At 42.9% G+C, this 17,441-nt stretch overlaps 1 protein-coding gene across 1 annotated transcript in view; it reads left to right on the top strand.

Moving 5' to 3' along the window:
• Positions 1-15,001, top strand: part of PGM2 (phosphoglucomutase 2) — a 56,608-nt gene extending 41,607 nt beyond the window's left edge. The window contains exons 8-14 of the mRNA XM_044296640.1: positions 815-912; positions 6,271-6,451; positions 6,543-6,636; positions 7,579-7,708; positions 9,627-9,816; positions 14,269-14,402; positions 14,504-15,001. Coding sequence (XP_044152575.1) covers positions 815-912; positions 6,271-6,451; positions 6,543-6,636; positions 7,579-7,708; positions 9,627-9,816; positions 14,269-14,402; positions 14,504-14,606 — 930 coding nt within the window. The 3' untranslated portion in view covers positions 14,607-15,001. The remainder of the gene's footprint in view (positions 1-814; positions 913-6,270; positions 6,452-6,542; positions 6,637-7,578; positions 7,709-9,626; positions 9,817-14,268; positions 14,403-14,503) is intronic.
• Positions 15,002-17,441: the final 2,440 nt, after the last annotated feature.

Below are 17,441 nucleotides of genomic sequence, written 5' to 3'. Positions count from 1 at the left end.
ATATATTACAAAGTTTCTTATAATCATCGGTACTATTGATTTATACAAAGTTTGTTGAAACGACAGCGACCATTTAATAATACAAGTAACTTACTAATTACAGTACTCAGCAAAATTAGTGCCACTATGGGAGGCCTTATTTATACTAGGTGAACTATTGGGGTTTATTTGATAATAGGGGAACACTATGGGGGCATTTTCTATACAGGTGGGAACTGTGGTGGGCCTTATATGTACTGGGACTCCTATGTGGGGCATAATAGACCCTGGGGGCACTGCAAGGGGGCCATTTTCAATACTAGGGGCACTGTGAGGGTTTCTAACTGCACTGCAGGGGTTGGGATAATAAAAAATAAAAAAATATAAAATGAAATTCATCTGTTTTTCATGGCTGCTAAAACTGGATGCAAAACACCTGCCAAACGGCCATTAAAAACTAATAAATAGCCAGAAAATGGATGCAGAATTGCCATGAAAAATTGACAGCGAGTCCGTTTTTAATGGCTGTTTTTTTTCTCCACAATCTTGTGAATGTAGCCTAAGGCGAAGATAAAATGTCCTTGCAAAACTGTACGTTTTTAACTGGCTTTTTTTCACTGATACCTTTCTGAGAAATGGACGTAAAAACAGTCCCTTTAATTGTATGGGGGCAGTCTGTCCATGCAACGGGCAAAATAGAACATTGTTCTTAAAACGGATGTGTGACGCCAAACATTTTTCACTGTCCTGTGATTGTAGCCTAAGTCAGAGATATATTTTAGAGACTGATGTTTGTACTGCTTGCTTATCTAATCTTCACTTCTGTATTTTGCAGAAATTATCCTTTGAGTTGGCTGATAGGGAAGGCGCCAGAATTATCCTTGCAAATGATCCTGATGCTGACCGGCTTGCTGTCGCAGAGAAACAGGAAGGGTAAGATGAACCAGTGCTTCAATTAACTGGCCATTTACCCGGTCATCTCTGAGTGTACGACGTTGTAAGCATATCGCTGATCAGATCATGTCTTCTCCCTATAATATTTATCAGCTCATGGACAGTGAGTGTATGTAAAAGAGGAGAGAGGAGGTGCCCTGCACTGTGCTGCCATCTGCAGTTTGTCTCCTCTTAGTACGTAACATTGTTTTCGCTTCAGTATTTATTATGCCTTAATCCATTCGCAGTCCCTGATGTAAGAATAGATGCAGGAGGTTATGGATTGGGGTGGTCATCAGCTGATACCGCTCCATACGTGGCAGGGTGCCGGTTGTGTAATACATCCGGCATCCGGCCACAATGACCAGGATCAGGCATAACTCTGACGCTCGTCAACTAATCCCTAGATGCCGCTGTCAATAACGACTACTGCTCCTAAGCGGTTAGACAGAAGATGGGGAACTCCCTCTGCCCTCTGATCAGAGTCCCTGCTGCGAAATTGCAGGGCTATGATCAGGCTTATCATAGTGAGCTGCCTGCAAAGCCGTGCCCGAGGCATGGCCTGACATCCAGCCTGTAAGAATCACATAGACTGCAATAATATTCTATTGCAGTCTATGGTACAAGTAATCAGGAGATCACAAATTCAAATCCCCCAAAGGGAATAGAAAATTACAGTGAAAAAAAAATTCTAACAAAATAGAAATTCGAATCGCCTCCTTTATCAATTTTACATAGAAAATTAAAAAATAAACATCTCCGAACACTTAAAATCTAAAAAAAAAGTTTTTTTTTCTTGCACAGTAAATGTGATAATGGAAGAAAAATAAAAATGTGGAGTTTTTCATTTTTTTGTGACCTTGCCCCTCCCAAAAAATTGAATTAAAACCTAATAAAAAAAAAAAACATGTATCCCAATATGGTACCGATAAAAACTAGAGGTCATCCACAGCTCTGTAGATGAAAACCTAAAAAAGTTATTATTGTCAGACTATGACCATGCAAAGAAGGTTTTTATTTTCTTAAATAGTAAGACAAAATAAAAACTATATGTATGTACAGTATATACAATTTTTTACAGCCACTATGTACAGTCATGGCCAAAAGTTTTGGGAATTACATAAATATTGGAAATTGGAAAAGTTGCTGCTTAAGTTTTTATAAATTAATTTGTGTATATACTCCAGAATGTTATGAAGAGTGATCAGGTTACGTGCATAGTCCTTCTTTGCCATGAAAATTAACTTAATCCCCCAAAAAACTTTCCACTGCATTTCATTGCTGTCATTAAAGGACCTGCTGAGATCATTTCGGTAATCGTCTTGTTAACTCAGGTGAGAATGTTGACGAGCACAAGGCTGGAGATTATGTCAGGCTGATTGGGTTAAAATGGCAGACTTGACCTGTTAAAAGGAGGGTGATGCTTGAAATCATTGTTCTTCCATTGTTAACCATGGTGACCTGCAAAGAAATGCGTGCAGCCATCATTGCGTTGCATAAAAATGGCTTCACAGGCAAGGAGATTGTGGCTACTAAGATTGCACCTCAATCAACAATTTATAGGAACATCAAGAACTTCAAGGAAAGAGGTTCAATTCTTGTTAAGAAGGCTTCAGGGCGTCCAAGAAAGTCCAGCAAGCGCCAGGATCGTCTCCTAAAGAGGATTCGGCTGCGGGATCGGAGTGCCACCAGTGCAGAGCTTGCTCAGGAATGGCAGCAGGCAGGTGTGAGTGCATCTGCACGCACAGTGAGGCGAAGACTTTTGGAAGATGTCCTGGTGTCAAGAAGAGCAGCAAAGAAGCCACTTCTCTCAAAAACAACATCAGGGACAGATTGATCTTCTGCAGAAAATATGGTGAATGGACTGCTGAGGACTGGGGCAAAGTCATATTCTCCGATGAAGCCTCTTTCCGATTGTTTGGGGCATCAGGAAAAAGGCTTGTCTCAAGAAGAAAAGGTGAGCGCTACCATCAGTTCTGTGTCATGTCAACAGTAAAGCATCCTGAGACCATTCATGTGTGGGGTTGCTTCTCATCCATGGGAGTGGGCTCACTCACAATCTTGCCCAAAAACACAGCCATGAATAAAGAATGGTACCAAAACACCCTCCAACAGCAACTTCTTCCAACAATCCAACAACAGTTTGGTGAAGAACAATGCATTTTCCAGCACGATGGAGCAGCGTGCCATAAGGCAAAAGTGATAACTAAGTGGCTCGGGGACCAAAACGTTGACATTTTGGGTCCATGGCCTGGAAACTCCCCAGATCTTAATCCCATTGAGAACTTGTGGTCAATCCTCAAGAGGCGGGTGGACAAACAAAAACCCACTAATTCTGTCAAACTCCAAGAAGTGATTATGAAAGAATGGGTTGCTATCAGTCAGGAATTGGCCCAGAAGTTGATTGAGAGCATGCCCAGTCGAATTGCAGAGGTCCTGAAAAAGAAGGGCCAACACTGCAAATACTGACTCTTTGCATAAATGTCATGTAATTGTCGATAAAAGCCTTTGAAACGTATGAAGTGCGTGTAATTATATTTCACTACATCACAGAAACAACTGAAACAAAGATCTAAAAGCAGTTTATCAGCAGACTTTGTGAAAACTAATATTTGTGTCATTCTCAAAACTTTTGGCCACGACTGTATACCTCCAATGGAAGGCTTTTGACAGATCGACTTGTTTTTGGTGGGAAGTGTTATCAGTCTATTAGTTCTATAGAAGTAATCCTGTGTGTAGTGTCAAGATGTAGCCATAAGAAACCCTGTAAGATTCCCCTTCCCAGTCCACGCCGTATACCAAAGGATGCTCACTTTTCGTTACTCGCATCTTTGATGTCGGCAGCGCACCTCCTCATGTAGACCGGGCCTAATAACAAGAATGACACCACATGTGCCCATTGTTCAGTCACGTACAGTGCCGGGCTAAATGAGTGCCGACATATGGTGCTGTATCGTGGACACAGGAAATCTGCCAGTGTAAAATGACTTATCTGGACATAAGTAGCACTTTCTAGATACGGTACAGATGGTACTGCTTACGCAGTGTGTGTTTTCAGCGCAGTCCTTTCTCCTATAGTTTAGCATGGATTTTCTGTACGTTACGTGCCTATGACGAACACATTGCAGACGTAAATCTTCAGGGCTCTGTGTTTTATAATCAGTCTGAACGCTCCCCAGTGACTCACAGATCCACTCATGAGGATGAATGGCTTTGACGCAACATGCATCCCCTGTAGCAGTATGACGCATCATGTATTAATGGGATCCTGCTAGAAGACATCAAGTGATTGTGACATTTATTTAAAAGAGCGAAATGCAACCAGTCGATGTGGAAATATAATCCCTAGGTTAACCTCTCCATTATTATCATTAATAGTATGAGTATCTAAATCTAGTGCTAACCACTTACCCTATTCACATGCGGCAGATTTGCGGCAGAAATTCCTGCGACTGTCCCATTCATTGGAATAGGGCATGCAGAAATTCATAGATGCGCTGCAGGAATAACCTCTTAGATGAAAGGAACTGATTTTCAGTTGCAGAAATGTATCCAACATATCAGCCGCATGTGAACATACCCTTAGTAGAAACTAGGGAGAGCGATCCTCTGCTTACCTGCAAGTGCCCAGAATCCTGAGCAGCACAGAGTATAGTTGGTGTAATACACATCTGTAGGGCATGGAAGTTGTCTCCTCGGTGTCCATCTTGAATTCACATGTTTGAAGACCTATTTGAGATATTGCGTTATAGGCTGTGTGTTGATTCTGGGTCTCCAGGGCTGGGACTGTGAAGGATATGAAGGCACCCTCATATTGCATTTGCAGTGTACATTTGATGTACGTGCTAGGTATTCTGTACAGATGTATCCACTTAAAAAAGGTGTCCATTGGTGGTATACGTCTGAAAATCTTCCTGATATATACTGCTATGGTACTGTACAAATGCAGTATGAACAGTCCCTATACAGTCCTGTGTATTCAGTGCTCACTGTATATACAAAGGTAAGTCAAAAATGATCCTGACTCTGGCTGTAGAATATCTTTTAACCAACTTTCTGAAAAAATGAGTATGTACATTTCTTATTTCTCTACACAATCTTCTCGCTTTTCAATACACTTTGTCCATCTGTCAACAAGCTTTCGTATTCCCTCATAAAAAAATATATATTTAAGGCTGAGCTGGGAGCCACGAATGCACCGCTGTCTTCCCCAGACGTGAATATTCGTAGGTAGGGCCTTTTTGGCACATAATCCACTGTCACTCGTCTATCCAACAGAATCCGTTCACGTGCATGCTCAATGTTGCCATGAGACAAAAATAGATGTTCTGCTGCTTTTTTATGGCTGACATCTTTTTGCGACCTAACTTGAACTAGCTATCCATTCATACATACTTCTCCACGACAAAACTTTCTCCATACTGTGCACAAAATCTTTGATAAATATCAGCACCATGCACACCCACAGACCTCAAAAACCAAATCACTGCACACTGCTCTTCTTTCAAGCAAATCACAAGTGGAGCAGCCACTGTATCCCGCACCACAGTCACAAATTAACTCGCATAACATGTTCAAACCTGCTCAGCAGTGACTGGGGAGATTGTTTAGTAAATTATGTATTTGTCTTTTCTGGAAGTTGATTAATCCCTTGTACGGTGGAGGTCCAGTCTTTTAATAAGGCGCCCACTTGCAAGTGCCATAACAGAAAGGTTTCTGCTATATTAAACAGCAGAGGCCCAGGGCTAGTGTCTGTGATCAGCGATACTGCCAAACGCAGACTTTTAACACCTCAGGTGCCTTGGTCCAGTGTCACCAACGGCGTCTTAGAAAGCTAAAGTCGGAATAGAAATCAATTACAGAATACCCGTGGCAATCTAATGATTGCGTGTTATAGTCATCTAGGGTGACTTAAAAAAAAAAAAAAAAAGTTAAAGTTTTTAAAGATAAATTATAAAACTTCTACTTGCCCCCTTTATAAAAATTCAAATCACCCCCCCCCCCCCTTCCTAAAATATAAAAATATCGCATACGGCGAATGGCATAATGGGGAAAAAAAAAAATCTAAATGGCCTATTTTAATTTTTTCATCACTTCTCCTCCCATAAATTTTTTTATAAAAAGTGATCAAAAAGTCATACACTCCCCCTCCCCCCAAATTTTTTTTTTTTTATATCAATGGAAAGTACAGATCTCATACAGCCCTGTAGACATAAATTCTACAGCCAGAGTGCGGATTTGACTTGCCAAGTAACATTGATAATTCTGTATAATCTACAACTATTATCTGGGCATACGATTTCATGGTGCCAAGGATTTACCAATGACTGAAGATGGTCTATTGCTTTTCTTGGTCAGTGGTGATTGGAAAGTCTTCTCCGGCAATGAGCTTGGCGCACTTCTAGGCTGGTGGATCTTTACCTGCTGGAAAGAGCAGAACCCAGAGCCAAGTGCAGTGAAGAACGTCTACATGCTGGCGAGCACAGTCTCCTCTAAGATACTCCGAGCCATTGCTGTGCAGGAAGGCTTTCATTTTGAGGTACTGTATGCCTGAGCTTATTTCTGCCTTTTCTGGGTCTACTAATATACTACATTATATACTAATCTCCCTCATCTCTCCCTACTTGTAGGAGACACTGACAGGATTTAAGTGGATGGGAAATAGAGCTAAAGAACTCATTGACCAAGGGAAAAGTGTTTTATTTGCATTTGAGGAAGCAATAGGTGAGAGACTGGTGGTACCTCGGTAAACGCCAGGTCGTGAGCTATGTTGTTTTTCTAATTCATGCCCTTGAAGTTTGTGTCCATAAGGCTAGGTCTACACGACGACATTTGTCGCGTGACTTATGATGGGGCACAACTACACTGCAACATTTGTCGCTCGACATTTTGTTGCACCAATGTCGCGCAACAATTTTTATACTGGCAGTCTATGGTGTCGCACTGCAACATGCGACATGCTGCGACTGCGATGCGACAGTCGCAGAAAAATCCATCTCGATAGATTTTCTGCGACTGTCGCGTCGCAGCATGTTGCAGTGCGACACCATAGACTGGATTATACAAATTGTCGTGTAACATTGGTGCAACAAAACGTCGCGCGACGAATGTCATCGTGTAGACCTAGCCTGATATATAGTGTGGTATAAAAAAAAATAGGCAGGGAGGTTGTTAGCAAAAACAAGAAAAGTTATACTACTCGCTCTGAACCCGCTCCAGCGCGACCGTTCCAATCCCCCAACCAGGGTTTGTTAACATAACTGTTGTTAAACACAGAACAGTCATTGACTGTAGCAGTCACATGCGGTATACAGGACATCATCACTGCAATCAGGATCGGAGCGGTAGCGCTGATGTGGAAGGGGTTCAAAACTGTGCTTAGCATAGCATTAAGAAGTTGCAGCTCTCGTCTGAGGTCCATGGCCCCTTCAGGCAGCTGATCATGGTGGGGGCCAGGAGTCAGACCCTCACCGATCTGATACTGATTACCTATCCTGACGATAAGGCATCAGTATGTAATTCCTGGAAAACCCATTTAGGATTTGGAAACACAAGTTCCTTGGTAAGTTAGATCTGAGGCAGGATGAGAAAATGATTCAGATGTCATAAAAAGGTCTACAATGATTCACTGTCAGACTGTTAATCAATAAGTGTGTTCTATTCCAGGCTACATGTGCGGCTCCATAGTCTTGGACAAAGATGGAGTAAGTGCTGCCGTCATCGCTGCAGAAATGGCCAGCTACCTGGCAACTAAGAATCTCACCCTTTCCCAGCAGCTCAATGCCATTTTTAACAAGTAAGCTCTCTGTATATAATACTGCTTATATACAGTATATCACCTACATAGATGAGTGATGTATACAGTGGTGCCTAGAAGTTTGTGACCCATTTAGAATTTTTTATATTTCTGTATAAATTTGATGTAACTACATCACGTTTTCATAGAAGTCCTAAAATGAGATAAAGATAACCATAATTAAAACAAAGGAGTCAAAAATATTAGACTTGATAAATTATGTATCAGGTGTGAGTGGGCGACCTGTTTTATTTCAAGAACAGGGATCTATCAAAGTCTGTTCTTCATAACACGTTTGTGGAAGTGTATCCCGGCAAAAACAAAGGAGGTTTCTGAGGGTCACACAAGTTGACTCTTAATAAAAACAAAAAAAAAAGATGTTTTAAAATTCCCTCCGACCTGACACACAAGATTTCTGAGGACCTCATAAGAAGAGTTGTTGATGCTCAACAGGCTGGAAAAGGTTACAAAACCATCTCTAAACAGTTTGGACTCCACCAATCCACAAACAGATTGAGGGGCACTTATCAATTCAGTTATGCCACTGTAAACCATAATCTGAGACTTTATAACCTTAAGGTAGGTTACTAAACTTTAGTAGGGGCAGGGGTTTGCACGGCCTGCCAAGTTTACTGTAACTTTCACCAGTTTCTGGCTGAAGTCTGTTTTATTAAGGGGCATCTTCCTCTTAATATATTAAGCAGAGCAGAGGACTTTGTTTTCTGTCCTGCATAACGGAAACCAGGCGGATCCGTTATGCTTGCCCATAGACCTCTATTATGATGGATCAAAACGGAATGACTCTTAAAGGTTTCCGTTTTGCATTCTGTTTTGCATTTCATTATATAAACCTGGAACGGAATACCCTAACACAAGTGCGAACCCCAGCCCTTAAAAATGCCATGGTGCTTGTGCCTCTACTTAGTTACTGGCCGAATGGGATGAATCTGCATTATCCTGCTCTATCACTGTTAAGCAGATAGCCCCATGTAAACACTGTAGAGGTCACAGAGCTCACACGAGCAACACTGCAGCCCCCTTCAAGCAACTGATTGAGTAGGTGCAAAGAGCTAGACCCCGGTCAATCTGACATGCTGATCCAGGAAATTCCCTTTAAATAAGAGTTGGCAAACTACTTAACGATGCTTTTTCATCACATTCAACCACCAATGTGCAATTAATGGTGATCTGACTTCTACGAACTTAGACAAAGTGCTTCTGGGTCCTTACGGCAAAAGATAGGACATGTCCAATCTTTGGCCGCAGCTTATGGATCGCGGACCCATTGAAGTCAATGGATCTGCAACGCGATGTGTAGTGCACGCAGCTGGTGTTTGTGTTTTGCGGATCCGCATGGACTGCAATTTTAGAAAATGGGTCTATTCATTGTATATGACACTCTTACCTAAGTCTTAAAAGTGCTACATTTAGAGCAGGCATGGTCAACCTGCGGCCCTCCAGCTGTTGCAAAACTACAACTCCCAGCATGCCCGAACAGCTATCAGCCTACAGCAGGGCATTGTGGGAATTGTAGTTTTACAACAGCTGGAGGGCCGCAGGTTGAGCATGCGTGCTTTAGAGTATACAGTATGGGGGATATTTTTCACTGGCTGTACTCCATGTAGTGTAAAAATGTGCACATTTCTTACCCCTTTTCAAATGTGTTGAGACAAGTGGGCAGGGTTTAGTGGAAGGGGCATGGCCTGTCAGATTTACTATGATTTAGAGAAGAAACTTGCATAATTTAAGGTGCACATTTACCCCTGCACATAGCAAATCATATGCCTTCTCATAGCAGCTGTAGATTTGCTTTTCTGGCACACTGACAGCTTCACAAATTGACAAAGTTTAGTAAGAGGTGTGTACTTCTTCATGAATATGAGTAACCTTAACTGGTGTTGTAATATTTTTTTGACAGGTATGGCTATCACATAAGCAGAAATTCCTATTTCCTATGCTATGATCAAACTACTATCAGAAACTTGTTCGACAACCTACGAAACTATGATGGAGACTCCAAATACCCCAAACTTTGTGGAAAATTTGAGGTTAAAGGAGTGCGTGACTTAACCACAGGGTTTGATAACAACCAGCCTGATAACAAAGCTGTGAGTTACAGATTTTCTCTTTTGTATCCGCCATTATAGATCCTGTTTTAAATTTTGTACTATATATTGTATGTCTCTTCTTTTTATAAATGCTGACTTCTCCTCTCTTACCTTGTAAGAAGTTAAAGTGAACTAATGGTAGCCATACACAGGAGACCAATGTTGGGCAAACCCGCTGGTTTGAGTGGCACCAGTTGCCCCTCTAAACTTTGAGGGTGTCGACTCTCGTTTGCTCTATATTTGGCGAGTCTCAGTGGCACCCAATCCTTGGAATAGCCACTGACACTCCTTTTTGTCGCTCGGAAGGGCCTCAGTGGTACCCACCTCTTCTGGGATAATCGCTGATACCCTCGACTTAGATATCTCCCCCCTTTCTAGGGTTCCCTTGAGTAGGGATTAACAGGGACTGGATAGTAATAGGTTCGGGGACAGGGAACCTCCACCATCAGGGGGTCGCCCTGGGCTGAGCAGGCTAGGGGGCAAATTAGGGTAAGATAATTCTGCCCTTGCCCGGTCCATAAGACTCTGCTCCTCCCTCCCCAGTTTTTCCTTTTCCTTTTTCTTGCTATCCTGTTACTGTGGATTTCTTGCGGGGAGAAACACTCCCCCATAGGAAATTCAAGTACTCACATGTCTCTTTGCACTACAGTGGTATATATATACCAATACCCTTCTTTGATAGAATAATAAAGGTATTTTTAAAAGTCACCTTTTTTCAGTTGCTTTTCTCTTTTGACACTCTGGTGACAGTAACATCCTAGTACTAATCTGAATGATTGTTAATGGTGTCCTGACTCTCTTCTGATAGCAGATGTTTGTTTAAACAGTTGGCCAGGACAAGTGTGCATGTGTATGGAGGGGTCAGGGGCCAAATAAGTGTTCAACCAACATCTAGCTAATGTGCATGGCCATCCTAAAGCCTAAAGAGAACCTGTCAGAAAATGCAGTGCAATCTGCAGCATGATATAGAGCAGGAGGAGCTGAGCAGATTAATATATAATTTTGTAAGAAAAGATTCAGTAAAATTTGTAATAGGGATGAACAAATCTATTTGTCTCATTAGTAAGAGTTCTTCACCTGTGCAGTGGCTTTGCTTCCACTTTGGGAGTGCAGAGTTGCTGCTTTAGTAACGGAAGCAGGCCCTCTGCACTTATTCCGCTGCTTGGAGCAGCAGCGCAGGTGCAAGATTGTCAGGGCCGGTCGAGGTGTCTTGCCCTGTCAACCAATAGGCAGGTGGGCGCTTCTTCACTTGTTGGGACAGCCCCTCACAGATGAAGAACTCTTGCTAATGAGACCTCTGTAAGGCTGGGTTCACACCTGAGCGTTTTACAGCGCGTTCCTACGCGCTGTAAAACGCACAACAGGCAAGAACCAATGATTCCCTATGGGAATGGTTCTCACCTGGGCGTTTTACAGCGCGTACGATCGCGCTGTAAAACACCCGACGCTCAAACAAGTGCTTGAGCTTTTTTTTGGGCGTTTGTCGCGCGTTCCCGCACATAGATATTCGGGAACGCGCGACAATGTGTGCACCCCTGTCTCTGTATGCGCGATTGTAAACGCCCGTACAATCGCGCATACAGAGCGCTCGTTTCCGAACGCTCAGGTCTGAACCCAGCGTAAATCTCTGCTCATTCTGAGCTCAGTTGTACACTGAGGCTGTCTCATGAGTGACTGACAGCAATCAGTGTATACATACAGAGAATGCTATCATTCACTGATAACACCTCCCCCATGTACAACTATCGGTGACTGACAGCTATCTCTGTATACACACTTACACAGTGAATGCTATCAATCGCTAAAAACACATCCCCTGTGTACAACTATCAGTGACTGACAGCTATATATGTATACACACTTACACAGAGAATGCTATCAATCACTGATAACACCTCCCTGTGTACAACTATCAGTGACTGACAGCTATCTCTGTATACATACTTACAGAAAGAATGCAATCAATCGCTAAAAACACATCCCCTGTGTACAACTATCAGTGACTGACAGCTATCCCTTTATACACACTAAGGCCTTATGCACACGACCGTTGTTGTGTTCCGTGTCCGTTGTTCCGTTTTCCGTGATTTTCTGCGGACCCTTTGACTTTCAATAGGTCTGTTGAAAACTCGGATAATGCACCGTTTGTCATCCGCGTCCGTGATTCGTGTTTTCAGTCCGTTAAAAAAATATGACCTGTCCTATTTTTTTCACGGACAACGGTTCGCGGACCCATTCAATTCAATGGGTCCGTGAAAAAACACAGAGGCACACAAGATTGTCATCCGCGTCCGTGATCCGTGTCTGTTTTTTTCCTATCATTTGCAAGGCAAATTTTTTTTACTTTCCTTCATGTCTGGTGATCCTCCAAAAATAAAGAAAGACACACGGAAACGGATCACGGAACAACGGAACCCCGTTTTGCGGACCGTGAAAAAATACTGTCGTGTGCATGAGGCCTAAAGGTTCCTTTACACAGGCAGAGAATCCGCCAGATAATCGCAAACAAGCGGTCATAGGCACGGTGTAAAGGTGCTGCCGATGAACGAGCGAAACACTTCTCCATTGGGTAATACTGTGGAGGAGGAGTAAGTGTAAATGCAGCAGTCTCCCTCACTGACTAGCACTACGAACTGTACAAACACTGCCTTCCCTACAATCGCCTGCAAAAGGGCCTTTACACAAAGAACGCTATCGCTCACTGATAACACCTCCGCTGTCTACAACTGAGCTCAGAAAGAGCAGAGATTAGATTTCAAGTTTTACTAAATCTTTTCCCACAAATCTGTTTATCAAACCGCTCAGTTCTGCATTTAGCGGTGACGGACACTACACCTCAGGCCTGTCTCTGCAGTGAAGTTGCATGCTAGCTTTTGTCCCTTGTAACCAGCCATATTGGTGGTAGGAATGCATTGTTCTTAAATGGTGTTACTGGCAAAGTCCAGAAACGTCTTGGTTACTACATTATTTTCTTCAGAATGTATGTGTGTGAATATCAGCAGCTCTTTTATTAGCTGCAATAGGAAAACTCATTCTTGTATGCGTGACGCCCCCCCAACACTGCATTCAGTCACAACCTTTTCATCAGTTCCCCTTGGCTAATTAGCTGAGCAGCAGTATATGAGCCTGTGCCTCTCCTTGGTGCTAGGACAGGCTGAGCCTTTCTTTAATCAGGAGGTAGGTACTCCAGCAGAGTCATATCGTGCCACCAAGCCAATTAGTTAATGGTAACGGGAGCTGTAAGTGGGGGAGAACGTATAGGACACACAAAGTGAAGATTTTTTTAGTATAGCATAGAATAACCTTTTAGGATTTACTATAAGCTCATTATGATATTATATAGGTTTTTGTTCATTATAAATTTTGATAACCTTGAGACATGTGCAGACATTTCATTGCATCTTCACTTAGTTAACTATAAGGCCTTGTTCACATCTCGTTGAAGACTCCGTTCGGGGCCTCGGTCAGATTCCATCAAAAACAGTGGTCCCGCATGGAGGACATTTTTCTCCACTAAAAAATCTGAACACACTCCATTATAGTCAATGGGATCTAATTGGCTCTGTTTCAGTCAGTTAAGTGCTCAATCCGGCACTAACATTTTTCGAAATAGATAGTGGTGGGTAAAAGAGGCCTAAAGTTGGTACGGTATCTTCTTCCTTTATAAACATCAACATCTTCAAGACAACCCCATCTTAAATTGAAGGTGGTCCAGGGTCTGGCTCCGTAAAAAACCCTGCTGTGATCATTGGGGGGAAGTTGGGTGGCCTTGCAGCAGCTAAGCTGGGGGACCCCGTCAATGAAGTCTGTATTCCCTAATAAAGCATATGAAAAAGGGTTTTACTGCTAAGGTATCCCTTTTTAGGGCACAGAGATCACCTTCTCAGGTCTAGTTATTAAAATACTTGCCATGGCGACCAAAAAAGCAGGGCGCTTGCAGCATATTGTGTTGTTGCTGCATTCTATGTAAAATGATACACAGTAAACAGCTTTGCTCCCTCTAGTGGTGGCTGCAGGTAGCCAGAATATAGGAAAACTTTCTGTGCATGTCTTCAGCCTGTTGGTCCACTGAGACACTTACACTAAAACTATTTTTTTCCCCATAATGTGAGTTTTATATTTACCGTATATATAATTTTTAGCCTAGAGCCCTGCAGCCAACAGGCACCTCAGTCGGCGCTGATCTCTAGGGGAGTCAAAGCTTGGACAAGTTAGCATTCAGCCTGTGCAAACTTTGCTATCTTTCACAGAAGACATTAGGCTGCCCCTGTGTATTAGGATGACAGAGGGTTGACACAAAGAGGTAACCAAGTTGTAGCTCTCCGACTTTTACAAAACTACAACTCCCAGCATTCTCTGGCAGCCTCAATCTGTACGGTTCTGTCTAGGCTGTTCAGGACAGCTTGCTTAGTTATGCCATTAAATCATGTTATTTTTCTTTCTTTTCTGCAGATTCTCCCAACTAGTAAGAGCAGCCAGATGATCACTTTCACTTTTGCCAATGGTGGTGTGGCAACCATGAGGACCAGTGGCACTGAGCCAAAAATTAAATACTATGCAGAGCTGTGTGCTGCCCCAGGAAACAGGTATATTATGCGGATCTGACATATATTTTATATCCATGACTGCTTTGCTATATTTTGGGTGGAGAAGCACTTTAAACCCTGCAATTTGTGTGTGTTCACAGTGACTACAATCAGCTGAAGAAGGAACTGAACGATCTCGCAGACGCCATTGAACAGCATTTCTTTCAGCCAGAAAAAAATAAATTACAAAGCAAAGCAGATTAAAGACACACAATAGTGGCCTCAGTTATCAAAACTGTCCAGGGCTGGATTCACATGCAGCATTTGTGTTGACGTTTTTATTATTTAGGTCAAACCCGCTGCCGCCATGACAGTGGGAGCAGCACTGTAGTTAACAGCTTCCTCCACTACTGTGCAGTCCCAGTGACTGAGCTACACCCGAATAGCTGATCGGTGCGGTGCTGAGGATAAGCCATCGCTTAAAAAAGGCGTGACAACCCCTTTAAAAACTGTAGCAGATTATTGAAAAAGCTACATACGCACTATTTTTGTTTTTGTGCTTTTCACTGCATTTTTCTCTAAATGCAGCATACTTTGGGTGCTATTTTTTTCTGTAGCCATTACTATGGGACTTTAAAACGCCAGAAATAAAAACACTGGAAAAACTGGGTAGTAGAGCCCGAATTGGACAAATCGACCAACTCAACTTTGATCTCTGTAAAATCTGCGTTGTGATTGGTTACTATGGGCAGATTTGATAAATGAAGCCCAGCTGTGCGTGGCCTTAAAGGGATTCTGTCATCAGATTTGAGGCCTATAACCTAAACATATGGCGAGGTCCCTACTAATACCCTGAATCCTAAAGTGACCTTATCAAATGCGCCTGTGGCTCTATTATCATATAAAACAGGTTTATATAACCTGTCACTCACGTCATAAATGTGTCCAAGGGGACGTCTCATGATGCAGGGTGCCCGGCTGCAGCCATCTCCTTTTGGTGCCCAGCGCCGCCTTCCGACTTGAAATCGCCGCCCTCCCTTTCAATAGAGCTGCTTGCCTCACGTCATCGCTGCCTCTCTAACCTCAGCGCTGCCTCTGAAATCGTCCGCTCTCCTCAGCCAGATCCCGCGCGTGCGCACTAGGTATAACCTGATGCGCCCGTGCAGACTCCTGGCAGCGGCCTCGTTGAGCGAAGTGCGCATGCGCCGGTCGGCGCACTTCGCTCAAACCTACCTTGACCGCCCTATTGCAGCCATCCTCTCACAGCCGCACGGGATCTGGAAGAGGGAGCGGATGATTTCGGGGGCGGTGCTGAGTTGAGGGAGGCGGCGTTGAGGTGAGGTAGGCGGCTCTATAGAAAGGGAGGGCGGCGATTTCTAATGGGAAGGCGGCGCTGGGCACCAAAAGGAGATGGCTGCAGCCGGGCACCCTGCATCATGAGACGTCCCCTTGGACACATTTGGGACGTGAGTGACATGTTATATAAACCTGTTTTATATGATAATAGAGCCACAGGCGCATGTGATAAGGTCAGGATTCAGGGTATTACTAGGGACCTGGCCATATGTTTAGGTTATAGACCTCAAATCTGATGACAGAATCCCTTTAAAGGTTGTATTTCCAACAGCTATAGCATAATATTCATGGTCATTTACACAGTTCCATCTCCTTTTTTCTTTTAACATGCTCTAACATATTATTATAATATATAATTTTATATATAAGATGTATTCTATGAACATTAAACCTGGTGGTCTCAGCTAATTTCGTGTCCCGGTACTTAATCATTCATGGCTTGTCTGTGCATTTTATATTTTCTTGCTTTCAAGAAAACATCCACCTTGTGCGCTAATAAAGAAAATCTGATTAATAACTGAGATGGGGAAAGATATGGCATGAATATTTCCAAGTGGCTAATCTGAGTTTGTCCTAATAGTGGTGCCTTGTGAGACTGGCACTCGTGAATTCCATGCCCCATAGTGTTACTATACCATTACTGGACTTGTATGTCTTGATTTTGAGACCTTAGCTCCATTTCTTCTCTGCGTCAAACCTTGATTACGTGCTGTGATTCTGATGGGAACAAATCGGAAAAGTCCATTCCTGATTGCAAAAGGTTGTTTTAAATCCTAGATGATGAACTGAGTATTTCTCTGATGAAGTCCTCACTGTATTAGTCACCAGTACCTTTAGAGTTGGTACTTGTCGGTTCTTCGGTTTGATATCTGACACCTACAGTATAACTAATCTGTTTATAGTCTGAAAACTCCCATAATCACCCTGAAGAAGAGCAAAGTCATAGGGAAAGGCAGGGAGGGTTATGACTGCATAGAAGAAAAACTGGCTTCATATCTGATAGCAACCAATCACAGCACAGCTTTCTTTTCTTCTAGTGCTTTTGAAAAATGAAAGCTGTACTGTGATTGGTTGCTATGGGCAACATAGTTTTTCATTTAGTTTTATAAATCTGTCTATGTCATACCTGTACAGCCTAGGTATGTTTACAGGATGACTCCCTTCAAGAACCATTTTTATAATTTTCAATGAAATATTCCTAAATACTGTTTGAGTAGGTTCGAAACCTTAAAGGGGTTGTCCAAGTTATTTTTATTGATGACCTATCCTCAACATATCCTCAGGGGTCTGACATCCAGCATTCCTGACGATCAGCTGGTTGAAGAGAAGGCCGTGCACTGTGCCAGCGCTGCCTATCCTTCAATGTTTACCAGCTCACTGTCGCAACCGCAGCGGTAAGTAGGTGTAATTACAAGAAGTCGTTTACTGTAATAAGACGGCTTGCATAGGAACGAGCCATCCCATTGAAGTGAATGGGGGACAACTTCTTGAATTATACCTGCTCACCACTGCGGTTGTGACAGCGAGTTGGTAAACAATGAAGGGAAGGCAGCGCTGGCACCATGCTTGTCATTCTCTTAAAATAGCTGATCGGCGGGGGTGTCGGACCCCATGCCGATCGGACCCCATGTCGATCTGAGGATAGGTCATCAATATAAATAAAGCATACAACCCCTTTCAGCATGTGTACCCAGGAGGTACATGCCATCTCTCTTTGGGGGGTGGGGGTATCCACACTTTACT

The sequence above is a fragment of the Bufo gargarizans genome, chromosome 1, assembly GCF_014858855.1.
Source record: "Bufo gargarizans isolate SCDJY-AF-19 chromosome 1, ASM1485885v1, whole genome shotgun sequence".
Lineage (NCBI taxonomy): Eukaryota > Metazoa > Chordata > Amphibia > Anura > Bufonidae > Bufo > Bufo gargarizans.
The sequence above is the reverse complement of the archived record's forward strand: the minus strand, read 5'-3'. Positions and strand labels throughout refer to the sequence as shown.